Here is a 19,568-nt window from a genome sequence, read left to right as displayed (position 1 = left end):
ATGCTTGCCCAGGTAACATCCCGCAACAGTTATAGTAAATGCAATATAATGTTGTGCAGGTAAAAAAACAATATAATGCTTGCCCAGGTAAAAATGTAATATAATACTTGCACAGGTAACTTCCTGTAACAGCTATAGCAAATGCAATATGAAAGGTGCAAGAGATTCCAATCCCATTATGTGTCAGTCCCTAATGGAGCATAGACATCTTGCCTACAAACTTGAAAGGCCTTATACCATGATTCTTTCTATCAAGTTTTATTAAATTCTATTAAAAAAGAATTTGTTTCAAGGCTTTTGTATTTTTTTTTAATGGTGGCCATTAATGACTGTTGATTGGCATACAAAGTTCCAAGATATAATATATCCAATGGAACTCACCTATTCAATGAAATTATATGTACAGTATAATGGAACTCACCTATTCAATGAAATTATATGTACAGTATAATGGAACTCACCTATTCAATGAAATTATATGTACAGTATAATGGAACTCACCTATTCAATGAAATTATATGTACAGTATAATGGAACTCACCTATTCAATGAAATTATATGTACAGTATAATGGAACTCACTGATTCAATGAAATTATATGCAGAGTGTAATAGAACTCGCCTATTCATTAAAATTATATGTAGTGTAGTCTAATATATCCAATGGAACTCACCTATTCAATTAAATTACAAAATATACAAATTTGCATATTTACTTGAAGCACACAAGGTACAGCTAGACGATCCTGCAGCAGCAACATAACCTTTATCACAGGCAACAGGCACTGATGAAGCATTGGTACAATAATGTCCTATGGTGCATGTTTGACAACTGCTTGAGCCTGCAAATATGTGCAAAAGAATATGACTAATCATTCAACTTCTGTAAATGTATCATGTAAATGTATCATGCAAATGTATCATGTAAATGTATCATGTAAATGTATCATCCAAATATATCATGTAAATGTATCATGTAAATGTATCATCAAACAGTACATATGATCCCCCTAATATATTCACATATTAGTTGAATCAAAATGTTACCAGCAAAGACAGATCTCTCATTGCATAATGTGCTGGCATATCTGGGTCTATGATGTAAGGACTAATCAGTCAAACAAAATTACTGACCCTGCCTTGCCACAATATTAGTGATGGCAGATCAGGGTTCTTATTGCTTTAAGTTGCCATTCTCAAAAACTTATACTGCTTAATGTCCTGGGACCTTCCAATTAATATCATTCCATTCCCATTTTCAAAGTAAGTTGTTCAATGGACTTGTGAAGAAAAAAAGAATAGATTACCATTCTGATCTAATTTGCCTGATGAAAAATTGGGGGATGAAACATGGTTATCGTAAATATCCAAAAAGACATTGGTAACTTCAAGAATAGTAACCCCTCCCCCCATTGGGTCCCTATTCATATGTCCCTAACCTTTATGATTATTGTCTATACCACAATATATAAAGTCTAGACTTTGTGTACAATGCCAAGCATATGATCCTATACTTTAGCATGTAGCTGCAACAAATTTCATAGCACATGTCATATATATATATGGAGTTTCAAGGTTTGAATATCCATCATTAACACATTATGTTTGTACTGAATAGTGTACAAACATTACATTCTATCATAAGCTACGTCATGGTATAACTGTCATGAGCTATGTCATGTAATAACTGCCGTAAGCTATGTCATAACTTCCATAAGCTATGTCATGGTATAACTTCCATAAGCTATGCCATAGTGTACCCATTACAGTCTACAGTTAGGTGATGCAAGAGATTTCATGGTGGTCAAAAAAGAGGTACAAGGACACCCTCAAGGCCTCCCTAAGAACTTAAGCATTGACCCTGACAGCTGGGAGAGTGTCACTGCCGATCGATCTACTTGGCAGTCAAGTCAATGCCGGTGTGGCAACCCTTGAGCAGAAAAGACCGATTGAGGCAGCTGAGAAACATGACCTGCGCAAGTCCAGGAACAGCAATTCCGCGACTCCCAGTCAGCAACCTGTACATCCATGTCCCCACTGCCACAAACTCTTCTGGGCCTGGATTAGACTGATCAGCCATCTCCAGACCCACCCCCAGTGAATCAATGACACTGAATGGTCATCATCGACACTGACGGACAAACATCATCATCAGGTGATGTAGAACTAGACTTCCATTCCAGTACAAAGTGAACAGCATCCCAGCCAAACACTGGAGAGATAACTGGGAAGGCTAAAAAATTATATGACCATAAATGCTCATACAAAATGAATAAAGCAAAGCAAATTACCTGACGTTGAGCTGTACTGCCCTGCAGGGCAAGGTGAGCAGTATCCCACTCCAGCACTGGCATAATATCCAGCAGAACATTTAACAGGGGTCTGTTGGTTTGGGCACTCATTACCAGCAGGGCATTGCACACATGCTGTCTGACCTACAAATAACACAGCTTAAAATGAGCAATATATCAGTTAAACCTAAAGTATCAGGAATATACTGTGGTAAAAAGTACATCACCTAAGGTTAAATTTGACATGTGAAGAAAACAAAGAACATTATTAAGATTCAAATTGATGCAAAAGAATCTTTAAAAAAACTTTACTTAGGGTAAAATGTTATGTATGTGGACCATAAAGAAAATAACTATGGGGTAAATTTGAAATGTGAAGGCCATAGAGAACACTACCTAGGATAAAACTGGACATATGTGGACCATAATTAACATTACCTAGGGTTAAATTATATATATATATATATATATATACATATATATATATATATATATATATATATATATATATATATATATATATATATATATATATATATATATATATATATATATATATATATATATATATATATATATATATGAACCATAATTTTAACATGCATTAAAATCAACAGGGCTTTATTCTGTGGGATGTTCCATTAAGGCTGTTTCCTGAGAGCACATTTGAACACAAAAGCAGAGAAATTAATAATGTTCAAACACTTTATAAATAATTAGTTGTCATCAACCAATAACTAAAACAAATAAAATAAATTAAGTAGCAATGAAAACACCAAATGCTACCGATTTAATAGTATCCCTGACCATAATGGCCTTATAAGAAATGAAGCAGAATAATGAGGGGCTTTAGAGTGAGGGGGCCAGGGTATCTGTGTGTATGTGTGTGTGCTGAATATGGTGGGTGGGGCTTTAGATTGAGGGGCCAGTGTAACTCTGTGTGTGTGTGCATGTGTGTGTGTGTTGAATATTGGGGGGCTTAAGACTGAGGATGCCAGTGTGTGTGTGTGTGTGTGTGTGTGTGTGTGTGTGTCTAAAAACAGTACAGTGTTAGGCACTACCTTTTACTGTAAACATACTGCATGACACAGACATGTAAAAAAACAGTACAGTGTGTTAGGAACTACCTTTTACTGTAAACATACTGTATGACACGTCTGAAACCATTACAGTGTGTTAGGAACTACCTTTTACTGTGAACAAACTGCATGAGACAGACATGTCTAAAACTTGTACAGTGTGTTTATAGGAACTACCTTTTACTGCAAACATACTGCATGACACAGACATGTCTAAAAACAGTACAGTGTGTTACCTTTTTCCGTAAACATACTGCATGACACAGACATGTATAAAAACAGTACAGTATGTTAGTTAACAACCTTTTACTGTAAACAAAGTTTTCCATTTGTTAAATTTGTCTATGGGTCTATGGATAAAATAAACATGCAGTCTAAGCCACTTGAAAGTATAGATGACAAAGCTGATGATGTGGATGAGTTGACTGAGTCACAAAAGAAAGCTTTCAACCAAGCAAGTGCCTGAATGTGATATCTGTGTTATTCAGCAAAGGCTTTATGACATCAAATGTGATATCTGTGTTATTCAGCAAAGGCTTTATGACATCAAATGTGATATGTGTTATTCAGCAAAGGCTTTATGATATCAAATGTGATATCTGTGTTATTCAGCAAAGGCTTTATGACATCAAATGTGAGATATGCAGTCGTAAAAGAATCATTCTAATCATTTAAGCACGTATTGAGGAGAAATCTTCATAACGATTCAATAATCAAATGACTGAGACTATGTGTCGTGCTATCTGGAGCCTATAAAAATTTGCATAGACAGGTATATTAAGGCCATGGACTCTCCATCTCTCTCAGAGACATCCCATTTTACAAGTCAGTCCAAGTACTAAATTTGATTTTTAAAAAAGGCTGAAGAAGACAGGTTTTGGCTGAACAGCCTTTGAGCCAATAAGTCAACACAATGATGAAGCCTTATATTTTGCTTGCAAAATGGGCACTCACACCAAAGCTGCTTTGCAATTTTCCTGATTTTGTTTTTTGAGACAGTCTCTGGATTTATAGTACTACAGTGAATGTAGCTGGGGTATATACAAGTACCAGTTAAATGCATTAAAAGTAGGCATGCAAATCAGTCATAACTAAATTTGTGTTTGTAAAATACAAATGCCAATACTGCTCTGCTCAAAGCCAAATAGACCAAGTCAAAAGTGTTACAAAATTAGTACAAATCTGAAGGGCTGCTATAATAAAATGAAAATTTAATCAGGTCATCTTTAGAGAAATACAGATGAGCCCATTAATTTCCCTGTCTACTTCAAATGGTTTTTGCTTAATTAGGTTAAAATGGTTTTGTTAAAAAGTCAATGTGAACAAACAAGTCATAAAAAAATGAGTATAAACTTAAAAAGTTCTAAAATGTCTTGAAAGTCTAATCACATCATGTATATTGCTCTTCAGATAGATCGGAATATGTTACAAAAAGTCAATTTGCCTATTCCAACTGTGGTTTTCATGCTTTGTTGCCGACCAGCCTCTCAGGTTTCACTAAACAACATGACTTTATAAAGATATCCCAAACGGCATAAAATAAACAGTAAAAGAGACAAATTAATAATTGATAATGATGAGAAGAACCATTAAACTTACCTGTAGAAGACGTATAATATCCTTGGGCACAGAGTCTTGGGCTCTCAGCAACATTTGGGCAATATGAACCAATGGGACAGGCTGTGCAGGATGTGGCACTTCCAGTGGAATAATGCCCACTTGTACAATCTGATGGAGTATGCGTCCCAGCTACAGAACAGGCTTTCCCAGCTGGGCAGGGTGAGCAGGATGTTGACCCATCAGATGCACTATACTGTCCTGTTGGGCAGTTCTGTAAACCGAGAAACAGCCATTTTACTTGGTGATGGCATATGAATATCCCAAAGAAAAAGAAGGTTGCATGGCTCATGGTGCAGGGCAGGACAGTAAGCAAAAAGTAACCCATCTGACCTACTGTACTGCCCTGTGTGGCAATTCTACTTATGCAGATATATAAATCTATTTTTACCCTGAGGTAATATTCGGTATTTGTACTGAGTATCCTTGTCATAAAAAGAGTTTTGTCTCTTAAACTAGTAATATCAGCATACCACACATAACAGTCATAATGTTATGAAATATGAACAGATCCACAGAGATATGTGACCTGCTTACATGGCAGGGCAAATCAGAAGGGCATGTCAAGAAGGAAGATGACTCATTGGATTGCACAGCCCTGCAGGGTCACTTAAATGTAAAATGAGTTCAGCCATTACAATTCTACAGATCAAGATTATACATTACAAGACTGGTATCAGATTCAAAATCACCATGTCTGGCAGTAGACTGATATCAAATACAAAATTACCATTTCTGGCAGGAGATGTATCAAGTACAAAATTACCATGTCTGGAAGTAGACTAGTTTGAGATTCACAATTACCATGTCTGGCAGTAGACTGGTATCAGATACAAAATTACCAAGTCTGACAGTAGACCAGCATCAGATTCAAAATTACCAAATCTGGCAGTAGACTGGTATCAAATACAAAATTACCATTTCTGGCAGGAGATGTATCAAATACAAAATTACCATGTCTGGCAGTAGACTAGTTTGAGATTCACAATTACCATGTCTGGCAGTAGACTGGTATCAGATACAAAATTACCAAGTCTGACAGTAGACCAGCATCAGATTCAAAATTACCAAATCTGGCAGTAGACTGGTATCAAATACAAAATTATCATGTCTAGCAGTACACTGGTATCAAATACAAAATTACCATGTCTGGCAGTAGACTAGTATCAGATTCAAAATTACCATGTCTGGCAGTAGACTGGTATCAGATACAAAATTTCGTTGTCTGGCAGTAGACTGGTGACATATACAAAATTACCATGTCTGGCAGTAGACTAGTATCAGATACAAAATTACCATGTCTGGCAGTATATTAGTATCAAATACAAAATTACCATGTCTGGCAGTAGACTATTATCAAATTCAAAATTACCATGTCTGGCAGTAGACTAGTATTAAATACAAAATTACCATGTCTGGCAGTAGACTAATATCAGATACAAAATTTCATTGTCTGGCAGTAGACTGGTGGCATATACAAAATTACCATGTCTGGCAGTAGACTAGTATCAGATACAAAATCACCATGTCTGGCAGTATATTAGTATCAGATACAAAATTAACATGTCTGGCAGTAGACTGGTATCAAATACAAAATTACCATGTCTGGCAGTAGACTAGTTTCAGATTCACAATTACCATGTCTGGCAGTAGACTGGTATCAATTACAAAATTACCATGTCTGGCAGTACACTGGTATGAAATACAAAATTACCATGTCTGGCAGTATATTAGTATCAGATACAAAATTAACACGTCTGGCAGTACACTGGTATCAAATACAAAATTACCATGTCTGGCAGCAGACTAGTTTCAGATTCACAATTACCATGTCTGGCAGTAGACTGGCATCAATTACAAAATTACCATGTCTGGCAGTAGACTGGTGACATATACAAAATTACCATGTCTGGCAGTAGACTGGTATCAAATACAAAATTACCATGTCTGGCAGTAGACTAGTTTCAGATTCACAATTACCATGTCTGGCAGTAGACTGGTATGAAATACAAAATTACCATGTCTGGCAGTAGGCTAGAATCAGATTCAAAATTACCATGTCTGGCAGTAGACTGGTATCAAATACAAAATTACCATGTCTGGCAGGAGATGTATCAAGTACAAAATTACCATGTCTGGAAGTAGACTAGTTTGAGATTCACAATTACCATGTCTGGCAGTAGACTGGTATCAGATACAAAATTACCAAGTCTGACAGTAGACCAGCATCAGATTCAAAATTACCAAATCTGCAGTACACTGGTATCAAATACAAAATTACCATGTCTGGCAGTACACTAGTATCAATTACAAAATTACCATGTCTGGCAGTACACTGGTATCAAATACAAAATTACCATGTCTGGCAATAGACTGGTATCAAACACAAAATTACCATGTCTGGCAGTAGACTAGTATCAGATTCAAAATTACCATGTCTGGCAGTAAACTGGTATCAAATACAAGATTACCATGTCTGGCAGTACACTAGTATCAATTACAAAATTACCATGTCTGGCAGTACACTGGTATCAAATACAAAATTACCATGTCTGGCAGTAGACTAGTATCAAATACAAAATTTCGTTGTCTGGCAGTAGACTGGTGACATATACAAAATTACCATGTCTGGCAGTAGACTGGTATCAGATACAAAATTACCATGTCTGGCAGTATATTAGTATCAGATACAAAATTACCATGTCTGGCAGTAGACTGTTATCAAATACAAAATTACCATGTCTGGCAGTAGACTAGTTTCAGATTCACAATTACCATGTCTGGTAGTAGACTGGTATGAAATACAAAATTACCATGTCTGGCAGTAGACTAGCATCAGGTTCAAAATTACCATATCTGGCAGTAGACTGGTATCAGATACAAAATTACTATGTATGGCAGTACACTGGTATCAAATACAAAATTACCATGTATGGCACTAGACTGGTATCAAATACAAAATTACCATATCTGGCATTAGACTGGTATCAGATTCAAAACTACCATGTCTCTCAGTAGACTGGTATCAAATACAAAATTACCATGTCTGTCAGTGGACTGGTATAAAATACAAAATTACCATGTCTGGCAGTAGACTGGTATCAAATACAAAATTACCATGTCTGGCTGGACACTGGTATCAATTACAAAATTACCATGTCTGGCAGTACGCTGGTATCAAATACAAAATTACCATTCTGGCAGCAGACTGGTATCAGATACAAAATTTCGTTGTCTGGCAGTAGACTGGTGACATATACAAAATTACCATGTCTGGCAGTAGACTGGTATCAAATACAAAATTACCATGTCCAGCAGTATATTAGTATCAGATACAAAATTAACATGTCTGGCAGTACACTGGTATCAAATACAAAATTACCATGTCTGGCAGTAGACTAGTATCAGATTCAAAATTACCATGTCTGGCAGTAGACTGGTATGAAATGCCAAATTACCATGTCTGGCAGTAGACTAGAATCAGATTCAAAATTACCATGTCTCTCAGTAGACTGGTATCAAATACAAAATTACCATGTCTGTCAGTAGACTGGTATAAAATACAAAATTACCATGTCTGGCAGTAGACTGGTATCAAATATAAAATTACCATGTCTGGCAGTAGACTGGTATCAAATACAAAATTACCATGTCTGGCAGTAGACTGGTATCAAATACAAAATTACCATGTCTGGCAGTAGATTAGTATCAGATTTAAAACTACCATGTCTGTCAGTAGACTGGTATCAAATACAAAATTACCATGTCTGGCAGTAGACCCCTCTACTCATTCTTTTATTTCCCATGCACATTACAAGTGGATCAAAAAACAAAACTTCCCAAAAATGCTGAGAAAAGGATTTACACATATTATTTAGGCAAACACTGCTGGAACATGATAGAATAAGCAAGTGAGAGAGAGAGAGAGAGAGAGAGAGAGAGAGAGAGAAAGCAAGCATGAAAGAGAAGAATATTATTAGGCCATCACACTTCTCAGATCACAAAACTTTGAAATGCAAATAAATCTTTTTTAAAACTTTGTCTTAAAGATTTATGACATAGCAATAATATTAACAAACATCAAGATAAAATGTTAAGCTCAAGGTATGAAATTAAATGAAGGCAAGGTTTGCCAGAGACCATTTTCAAACAAAAGCAGTTGTTTTCGAAGCGCTATTGTTGATAATTGTCATTAAAAATATGGATCTAATGCAAACCTTTTCTCAATGTGGCTTATATAATATCAAAGTTAGAAAACAGGCCAATATCTTGCTTACCCATCTGAATCAAGATTATTTTTCTAAATTCTTTCCAATAACTACCATCATTTGTTTTCTTTACTGTCACATCCTATCATGACCATATGGCCTTTTAACATCAGTCATTTTATTTTTCTTCATTTCCACTGGATGACTATTCACTTCATAACCTATCCAAAGTTGTCTCTACAATAGTGGGATTTTCAATGTAATGATATGTAACTTATTTTTGTATATATGTATGTATATATATATATATATATATATATATATATATATATATATATATATATATATATATATATATATATAAAGGGAAAGTAATACCTGTACCAGTTTTTAGTATCATATTTTTAAACTAAATTATTCATAAACAAAGCAATATAACAAGAAATATATGTTTGTTTTTTTGGGAATGGAAGATTAAAAGACAGTTTAAACAAAAACCTCTGTATCTGACTTTCAAACAGAAACCTGTGTATTTGACCTTCAAATATAAAAGTCTATAATTGACCTTAAACAGAAACCAGTCAGCCCTGAACTAATACTCACTCTCATCAAAGCATGGAGATCAGAAGTTAACTGGAAAATTTGCATGACCACAGAAAATTTTCAACTGCCTTTTCATGTTAGGGCCAGTGAATTTTCACTGTCTTTCCAAGTCAATGCGGGCATCACTCATGCAGATGACAAACTTTTAATTTGCTGGTCATTGTGATGCCATGTTAAGGTCAGATGGGCACCACTGTCATTCAGAACCAATTATATAATGCTATAGTGTTTTCATGAAAACTCCATGTCAATATGACCATCTTGTTTAGGAGAAGTTAAGCAACATAAGGGATTTTTTTTAGGTTGTTATTGTTGTTGTAGTAGGGTTTAATGCCAAGATAGGCTAAACATGGCAGCCAGTATCAATGGTGGAGGAAGAACACGGTAAAACCCCAGAAAGAACCAATGATCCATGAGAAGCTACTGGCAAGATTTCTCACGTACCCACATTGGCTTAGCCTGAGACTCGAACCCACGCAGACAGAGGTGAGATGGCACTGATCTGTAATGGTGAGCGCTTTAGACCACCCGGCCACTCGGGGTCCAGATTTTGTTTAGGTAAGATCAGTATGATGTCAATATAGAACAATTACATATTGCAAGAATAACTAGGGTTTTAAACTTTAAAGAAAACCAAAATATGCTGATATGGTCATCCACCCAGTAGAAGTAGCTGTAATGAGATTTGCCACATTTTGGTGGGTAACATTAGCACCATTTTCGTTGAGGACATTCATAACAGCCAGTGGAGGTTTAGGTCCAATAATATATCAGAACAGATTTTCAGAGCAAAATTCAATGTTGCCATCACTATCCACTTAGGAGAATCAGCAAGTTCAACAAGAGTTTCAAAATGGCCACCATGTCTGCCAAGTTGTGAATCAGATCAGAATCATTTTCACAAAGATCAACTTGATATAGGAAGTCCTTTTCTGAAGTCCTCCTGTTGATAAAACACTCTGTTCATCGGGTGTACTAATCAAAATGTTTTCAAGATGGTCACCACAGAGGCCATATTGGACATCAGATTGACACCATTTTCGTTTAACACCGACTATAAACCATAAGAAGTATTTTTAGCAAAAAACCAGAGTCATGACGATTTGTCCATCAGTTCAGGCCCAGTAGTGATAACAGGATTTTTGAAGATTTCAATGCACCGTTTTCATTTAGGACCAACCAAATACCATATGAAGTATTTAAAAAAAAAAATTAAAATGTCATTATATCAATCGGTGCAAATATAGTAGTGACAGCAAGTTCTTCTAGATGTCCACCCTGGAAATCACACAAGATGTCTGTGGAGCACAATTTCCATAACTAACCTTGGGATGAAAGTCTTGGTAATGTTGCACGGTTATTCCCTCAGTAGTTTAGGAGGGTAGCGATAACTTGTGCTAATGGACAGATGACAAGCAGACAATGGATGACAGTTCTTCTGGTCTATAATACAAAAAGTGGTCCCTTAATTAAGGTGTTTTCTTGTTAAAGGGAATCATATTACATAAAACATTTAATCCATGCATGAAAAATCTGGTCTTTCAGGACAGTCTAACAAAACAGTGTCCTCTCAGGATAGATTTTACTCTGATATCTCACGTCTCATTATCTGCTAATGCAATTGAAACTAAATAATACTTACAGTGCAAGCAGAAACTGAGGAGCTCCCTGTGTTTGTATTGTAGGTTCCTTTAGTACAAGCCATTTTGGGGCTTGATCCACCTGGGCAGCTGGAAAATAAATGGAAAAAGATGACTGTAAATGAGTGCAGTGTTTTTGTAGCCTGTTTTAGAAGTGTGCCGCACCCTGCTCTCCGTAGGTACAGTCTAGCCCTGTACTCTTGGGATTAATCCTGCTTGATTAGGGACTGCACTGTCTTGAATCTCGATAAGTTTAACTCATGGCATATGATAACATTCAATCTGTACATTTTTGGAATCAACTTATCACTAGCCTCTATTTTATTTTACTTTCAGGAGAAATATTATCTTAAAATATACCTGAAAAATGCACAAAAATGTCCTATTTCATACAGAGTACATGATATCTTTCATGCAGAGTACATGCCATCTTTTATATAGAGTATATGCCCTTTTTCATGCAGAGTACATGCCATCTTTAATACAGAATACATGCCTTCATTCATACAGAGTACAAGCCATCTTTCAGAGTACATGCCATCTTTCAAACAGAGTACATGCCATCTTTAAAACAGAGTACATGCCATTTTTCATACAAAGTATATGCCCTTCTCTTTCACAGAGTACATGCTATCTTCCATACAGAGTACATGCCATCATTTATACAAAGTACATGCTATCTTTCAGAGTACACACCATCTTTCATACAGAGTACATGCCATTTTCATACAAAGTATATGCCCTACTATTTCACAGCGTACATGCCATTGTTCATACAGAGTACATGCCATCTTTTAAACAGAGTACATGCCATCTTTCATATAGAATAAATGCCCTCATTCATACAGTACATGCTATCTTTCATGCAGAATACATGCCCTCTTTCATACAGAGTACATGACATCTTTCATACAAAGTACATGCCCTCTTTTATACTGAGTATATGCCCTCTTTTATACAGTGTACATCTTCTTTCATACAAAGTACATTCTCTCCGCCACAGAGTACTTCTTTCATGCAGAGTACATGCCAGCTTTCAAACAATGTACATGCCCTCTTTCCTATAAAGTATATGCCATCTTTCATACAAAGTGCATGCCCTCTTTCATGCAGAGAACATGTCCTATTTTATACAGAGTACATGCCATCTTTCATAAAGAGTACATGTCTTCTTTCATACAAAGTACATACTCTCTGTCACACCGAGTAGATGCTTTTTTCCATGCAGAGTATGTGCCATTTTTCATACAGAGTACATGCTCTCTTTCATAAAGTACTTGAGCTCATCTTTCATATAGTACATGCCTCATATAGAGTACATGTCCTCTTTCATACAGAGTATATGCCCTTTTTCATATAGAGTGTTATGTACATTAGATATAATTTATATTTGATTTAATTTAATTGTTAGTTTGTTGGTTCAGAACCAGTATAGGGTTCTTGTTAACAATGTTTTTCAAATTGTTTTTTATTCTTTCCCAGAATAAAAATCATTGGTTTTAGTCAAGGCCATGCTGGGAGTACATGACGTTAGGCATGTAAAAAGCTTCTATGTTGTTCTAGAAACATGATCATGTGACCCTCATATGTTAATCTGTTTTGTGCCATAGCCAGATTTAATATTGATGTTTTGAGAAAGAATAATTATTCTTGCCATAACACTTGAGAAGTCAGTGTTTTTTTGTTGTGACCAGCTTGAGTTGATTTTTTTTCTAAGAGATTATTTTTCCTTGGAAATACTTGTGCTCTAAACTAATTCTTGGACAAGGACAGTTATAGAAATTACACAGAATTCAAACACTGCAATATTATTTTCTGTGATTCAACAAAGAACTGCTGACACATCAGCACAACATTGACCACAGCATCTGTCATTGCCTTCCATTTCGGATTTCATCAGGATTCGGACTCGGTTTCATTAGGACTTTTTATTACTAGGACTTCTATTTTTTTAATTTCTGGATTATTCTTGGATTTAATTCATACAACCCTAAGTTTTTTTTCTCATTTTTACCTTGTTTTTCTAGGGAAATAAATTATTTGTTACATTTTACAAAGCTTCTTGTCTTCACTCTTTTCTTGTTATGTTTTGTAAGAGCCTAAACATAACAAGATTATATGCCCTCTTTTATACAGAGTACATGCCATCTTTCATACAGTACATGGCAACTTTCAAACAGTAAATGCTATCTTCATACAGAGTATGTGCCATATTTCATACAGAGTACATGCCATCTTTCATACAGAGTACATGCCATCTTTCATAAAAAGTACATGCCATCGTTCATAAAAGTACATGCCATATTTCATACAGGGTACATGCCCTCTTTCTATAGATAACATGCCCTCTTTCATACAAAGTACATGCCCTCTTTCATACAGAGTACATGCCCTATTTCATACAGAGTACATAACATCTTTCATACAAAGTAAATGCCATCTTTCATACAGAGTATATCCCCTATTTCATATAGAGTACATGCCATCTTTCATACAAAGTATACACCCTATTTCATACCGAGTACATGCCATCTTTCTTACAGAGAATATGCCCTATTTTATACAGAGTACATGCCATCTTTCATACAGAGTATATGCCCTATTTCATACAGGGTACATTCCATCTTCCATACAGAATACATGCCATCTTTCATACAAAGTATATGCCCCGTTTCATACAGAGTACATGACATCTTCCATACAGAGTATATGCCCTATTTCATATAGAGTACATGCCATCTTTGATAGAGTATATGCCCTTTTTCATACAGAGTATATGCCATCTTTCATACAGAGTACATGCCCTATTTCATATAGAGTACATGCCATCTTTCATACAGAGTATATGCCCTATTTCATACAGAGTACATGACATCTTTCATTCAGAGTACATGACATCTTTCAAACAGAGTACATGCATCAGATGAGCACTCATACCCCGATGAGTTGTCAAGAAACAGCACTAACTTTGATAGGAGATATACATTTATTGTGAATTTATTGAGTGAAATTATATGACATGTTTGTAACTTTATATTTCTACAGTAAGCATGTATTCTGTACTTACTTTTCCACTGTAAGCATGTACACTATGTACTTTTCTGCAGTAAGCATGTACACTGTATAGACTTTTTTTTACAGTAAGCATGTACACTGTATGGACTTTTCCACTGTAAGCATGTACACCATATGTACTTTTCCACTGTAAGCATGTACACTGTATGGACTTTTCTACAGTAAGCAGGTACACTGTATGAACTTTTTCACTGTAAGCATGTACACTGTATCATCTTTTCACTGTAAGCATGTACACTGTATGGACTTTTTCACTGTAAGCATGTATACTGTATGTACTTTTCTACAGTTAGCTTGTACAATTTATGGACTTTTCTACAGTAAGCATGTACACTATGTAAATGTACAAAATTCTGGCCTTTCAGGACAGTTGGTCTAAGAAAACTTAGTTCTCAAGATATGTTTTGTTGTAATACAGTAAGCATGTACACTGTATACAAGTTTCTTTGGTACATGTATATATTTCTAACTTTCAATTCGTTTTGGTTAACTCACTAGCTAAGTTTTCATGCTGATTTAGCTAAACAAAATTTTTCTCTTATGTCAGCAATTATAGCTCTCTCTTGGTATAATATGGTAGCTTGGGTACACAGCCAACAGCCATGTTATGTACTAAACCATAGTGTAGTGAAAACAGTGTTATGCACTTTACCTAACAGTAGAAATGATTTTAACATTTATAATACAATGATTGGTGTTATTTTCTATCAATTTTCTATTAATCCACATTATCATGCATTTGATACATCAATTCCAATACAATGGTTTCATTTTTTGGTCATGGGGTCCACTGAAGTGCTGGATTATATTTGCAATTATGGTATAATAAAGGGGGTATTAACAAGAGAAAGCTATTCTAAATGGCTCAATAAGAGCCAACCATCTTTGGGTAACCATAGCAATTAAAATGATAATCATCATTTTTTTTAAATCCACAACTGAAATCTATTTCTAAAACTGTCAATTAATTCCAGTCTTACACATAAAAAACAGATTCCTTGGTTCACCTTGAAAAGATTTAAAATCTACCAAAATGCCTAAATCTGCATGACATACTCTTCAGCCAGGCTTTTAACCTTGAATGACTGACATGCTATTTTACATTATATTACATGTTACATATTATATTAACTTTTTATATATGTATATTATACTGAATGCATGCTTTGAACTGTGGTTATATAACAATTTAGTTGTCTTACAGGTTTTCAAAAGAATACAAAAACTATACAGTAATCCTGCAACTATCATTTGTATGTTTTTCTATGACATTAATGTCATCCTTCTACTCCATTTGAGATGAATATGAAAAACTTGAAACAGAAATATTAAGATTCTTTCTGCAACTTCATTATTTAACTAAGATAAATAAAGGTAAAATGAGATGCCTTTGTCATATATCAATAATACTACTACTACTTGTACTACTACTACTACTACTACTAATAATAATAATATTAATAATAATAAAAATGACTTTATTTAAAGAAGGTAACACAATTAGCTAAGAAGTAATCTACCTTGAGGCCCTCATACAAAGGAATTTATTTACTCTAGCTGCATCTCTGAAGCCACTGGATATATTGGGTTTGGAAGAAGGAAACAGTGGGCATTTCTAATCTCAGAATACTATTCCAGAGCAAAGTTCCAGAGTATTGGAAACTTTTTTAAATAAATTCCTTATTTGGTTTGGAAATTTTATACTGTTTCATAGTCATGGATCGCAGGTGGGGAGTATTGCCAGGTAGCCTATACTGGAATAATGATAGTAAATATTCAGGAGCACTATTATTGGATATCATGTACATTAATCTGGCTTTTCTCAAAAGGATTAGGCCTTTAATAGGTAATATTTTTAACTTACTAGCTAATTTTTCCTTGCTTTCTTTTTGGATTGATATTAGCCCAAATGCTCTTTTTTGAAGATGTGCCAGCTTTTCTATGTTTGTATCATCTGAATTACCCCATACTGTATTACAGTAGTCTAAATAGGGTTGTACGTAACTGTTATAAAATAGTTTTCTGTGCCTTTCAGGGAGAAAATGTCTTATCCTACTGAGAAGCCTTAAACTTGAATTGACTTTTTTACTGATATGTTTGATATGTTCAGTCCATGATAGGTCATTATCTACCAAAACACCAAGTAGTCTATCATGACAGACCATTTTCAAATTTTTATCCTTCCATGTCAGACCTAGTTCATCACAATCAAGGTTTGTCCATTTTTGCCATGTTGAGATAAGTAATATTTTAGTTTTACCAGTATGTACCACCATGCCACTGCATGTGCACCAGTTGTCCAGTTTGTTTAGGGCATTCTGTAAAGAAATTTTGAGTTCATGCTTTGTGTTCTGGATGTCTGACAATGTTGTCATCTGCATAGAGATCTGAAGATGATACTGAGTCCCTAAGTAAAAGTGGAAGGTCATTAATAAATGAAATAAATAGTAATGGACCTAGAATTGAGCTTTGTGGTACTCCATATATATTAAATTGTTCCAGGTTCAGACAGAACATTATTTATATAAACATGTTGTGTTCTCTCACTTAAGTAAGAAGTAAACCATCTAACTGTTTCTTCATCACATTGGTAGATTTTTAGTTTCCTCAAAAGGATATCATGACCCACCATGTCAAAAGCTTTCCTGAAATCTACAAATACAGATCCTATTATTCTACCTCGGTCAAGCACTTGAAGCCATTTTTCAGTTAGGGAGATCAAAGTAGTCTCACATGAATGTTTCTGTCTAAAGCCCGATTGATTTGGGTGAAACAGCAACTCTTTGGTTAAATATGAAATGAATGAGTCATGGACATGTTTTTCAATCAATTTTGACAAGTTTGGTAGTATTGAGATTGGTTGGTAGTTATCAGCATCATCCTTAGAACCATATTTGTGAATAGGAGTTACTTTTGCAGTTTTCCATACTTTGGGGCCAGATGAGGTTGTAATACTTAAATTGATTATGAATGTTATGCTGTCTAAAATAGCAGAGGCAGAAGATTTAATGAGGCATGGACCAATCTGATCAAGTCCTGTAGCTTTCTTGGTATCAAGTTCACTGAGACATTTTTTTAACCAAGTTTTTGACAGTGGTGGGATAGAGAAATACACCTACTTAGAGATTTTGCTACAGAACTTATTAGTTCATTAAAGCTGTTTTCTATCACTGGACCTTTTAACTTTGTGCTAATGTTGGTGAAAAAATCATTGAAAACATTTGCAATGTCAGTGTCATCAGTGACTATGGTGTCATTTTACCAGTGAGTGAATTTTATTTTCTGATCTTTGTGTGTTCCTCCAGTGAGTTCATTAAAGACTTTCCAAAGATGTTTGTGTTGCTCTTTTTGCTTTCAAGCAGTGATTGATAAGTTTTTTTTTATAGCTTTTTTTTTAATCATACTTGTTATTTTATTTCTCCATACTTTATACTGTGCATGGTTTTCCATAGCCTTGAACTGGTCTTGTGTTTTCATAGCATCTACGATTTCAGTAGTAAGCCAATTAGGTTGGATTTCATTCTTTACTCAATGTACTTTCAGTGGTGCATGCTTAGAGACTACATCCATAAGTCAGTCCAGACCCTCAGAGCTTCATCTATGTCATCCAAATTTTGGATCATATTCCATGGAAATTTATATAGGTCATTGAGAAATTGTTCTTCGTTAAAAATTTTGAACGATCTGTAAGTGATAGTTTTGTGTGTGTTTTTCTTATTTCTCTTGCATTTAACTTTTCTTGTCAAAAAAGTAGGATAGTGGTCACTAAGACCAACATTCAGTACATTAACACAAGCCACATTGTCTGGTAGGTTGGTATAAATGTGATCAATAAGAGTGCTCGATTTTTCTGTTACCCTTGTGGGCTCATTTACCAGCTGGACAAGGCCTAATGATTCAATAAATTCCAATAAATAAGCATCACATTACACAACCCACAATACAATTAATAGTTATTCATGTTAAAAAATGAAATAAATTTTATAAGTAATATATCAATAAGAACTGTCCAGTCACCCTATTTGATTTATTTATAAAAATGGCAAAATCGTTGATGTATCAATACACAGGTGAATTATTTCACACAAAATGACAAAGCCAGCAGGTGGTATACTGTTATGATGGATGTAATTTCCTTTAAGTATTTCGGCAACATACTATCCACTTTATTTAGGACTTATTCACAATGAAATTCAAATTTACCCCTTCCCTCCCCCACCCCACTTTTTAGAAAGTGTTTACTTAGACCCTGTAAATGTCAAACCACTGTTAGCAGTCAGTGCCCGCATCCGTTCTCTGAGTATATCAGACAAACCAGTCGCAGCATGTGAATAATATTATTTCATTCATATATACTTTCTGACTGGTCCAGTGTCAGGCTGGACAAAATCGCTGTGTGCTGTTTTTGATGCTGTTTAGTACTATCGCCATTATTTAGCGTTATATCAGACTTGTTTGCCTGAAAGTTACTTAAAACAAGACTATATAAATCATCTGCGTGGTGTTCAAGATGGTAAGACATTTAGTTTGGCCCTAATTATTGCATCATTTTCAGATTATTTTATAGTTTCCCAATTTCCTTCATAAATTTTATCTCCATTCATCAACACCAGGCCCTTCATTGTAATTACTTTTTTAATTAATTATTTACTTTAAATAAATCTCATTATTTTCATTGGAATTTAATGTTTGCCTCTAATTTTCAGTAAGTAGTAACTTCACTTTAAGGAAATAATCTCTTTTTCTTTTCTTTTTCTCTCTCATTCTACTTTTAGACCTTACTCACTAGTCCTTCCTCCTATTTCTTCAATATCAAGATTTTATCACCAAGTACTCTTTTTAATAGAAATTAAAATGGGTCATAATAACTAAAATACATTGGGATTATCAAAGGCTTCACTCTGTCCATTTGTCTATTAAAATAACTTACATGCATCAGCATCCCCATCCCCCACGAATCATGGCAAATACTTACTGAAGTGTAAAAACCAGAGAAAGCCTAAATTATGTTTTATAAGTAATTGTCACCATTACAATTCTATATTTTTTATAAAAA

At 34.9% G+C, this 19,568-nt stretch overlaps 1 protein-coding gene across 1 annotated transcript in view; it reads right to left on the bottom strand.

Annotated features, from left to right (window-relative positions):
• The window catches only part of LOC149790601 (uncharacterized), a 400,967-nt gene that overhangs the window by 343,872 nt on the left and 37,527 nt on the right, over positions 1-19,568 (bottom strand). The window contains exons 3-6 of the mRNA XM_089972700.1: positions 11,440-11,527; positions 4,969-5,200; positions 2,291-2,434; positions 716-841 (exon numbers count right to left, since the gene is read on the bottom strand). Of these exons, the coding sequence (XP_089828826.1) occupies positions 716-841; positions 2,291-2,434; positions 4,969-5,200; positions 11,440-11,527 (590 nt within the window). The remainder of the gene's footprint in view (positions 1-715; positions 842-2,290; positions 2,435-4,968; positions 5,201-11,439; positions 11,528-19,568) is intronic.

The sequence above is a fragment of the Sinohyriopsis cumingii genome, chromosome 10 (assembly GCF_028554795.1).
Source record: "Sinohyriopsis cumingii isolate HCF-2022 chromosome 10, ASM2855479v2, whole genome shotgun sequence".
Lineage (NCBI taxonomy): Eukaryota > Metazoa > Mollusca > Bivalvia > Unionida > Unionidae > Sinohyriopsis > Sinohyriopsis cumingii.
The sequence above is the reverse complement of the archived record's forward strand: the minus strand, read 5'-3'. Positions and strand labels throughout refer to the sequence as shown.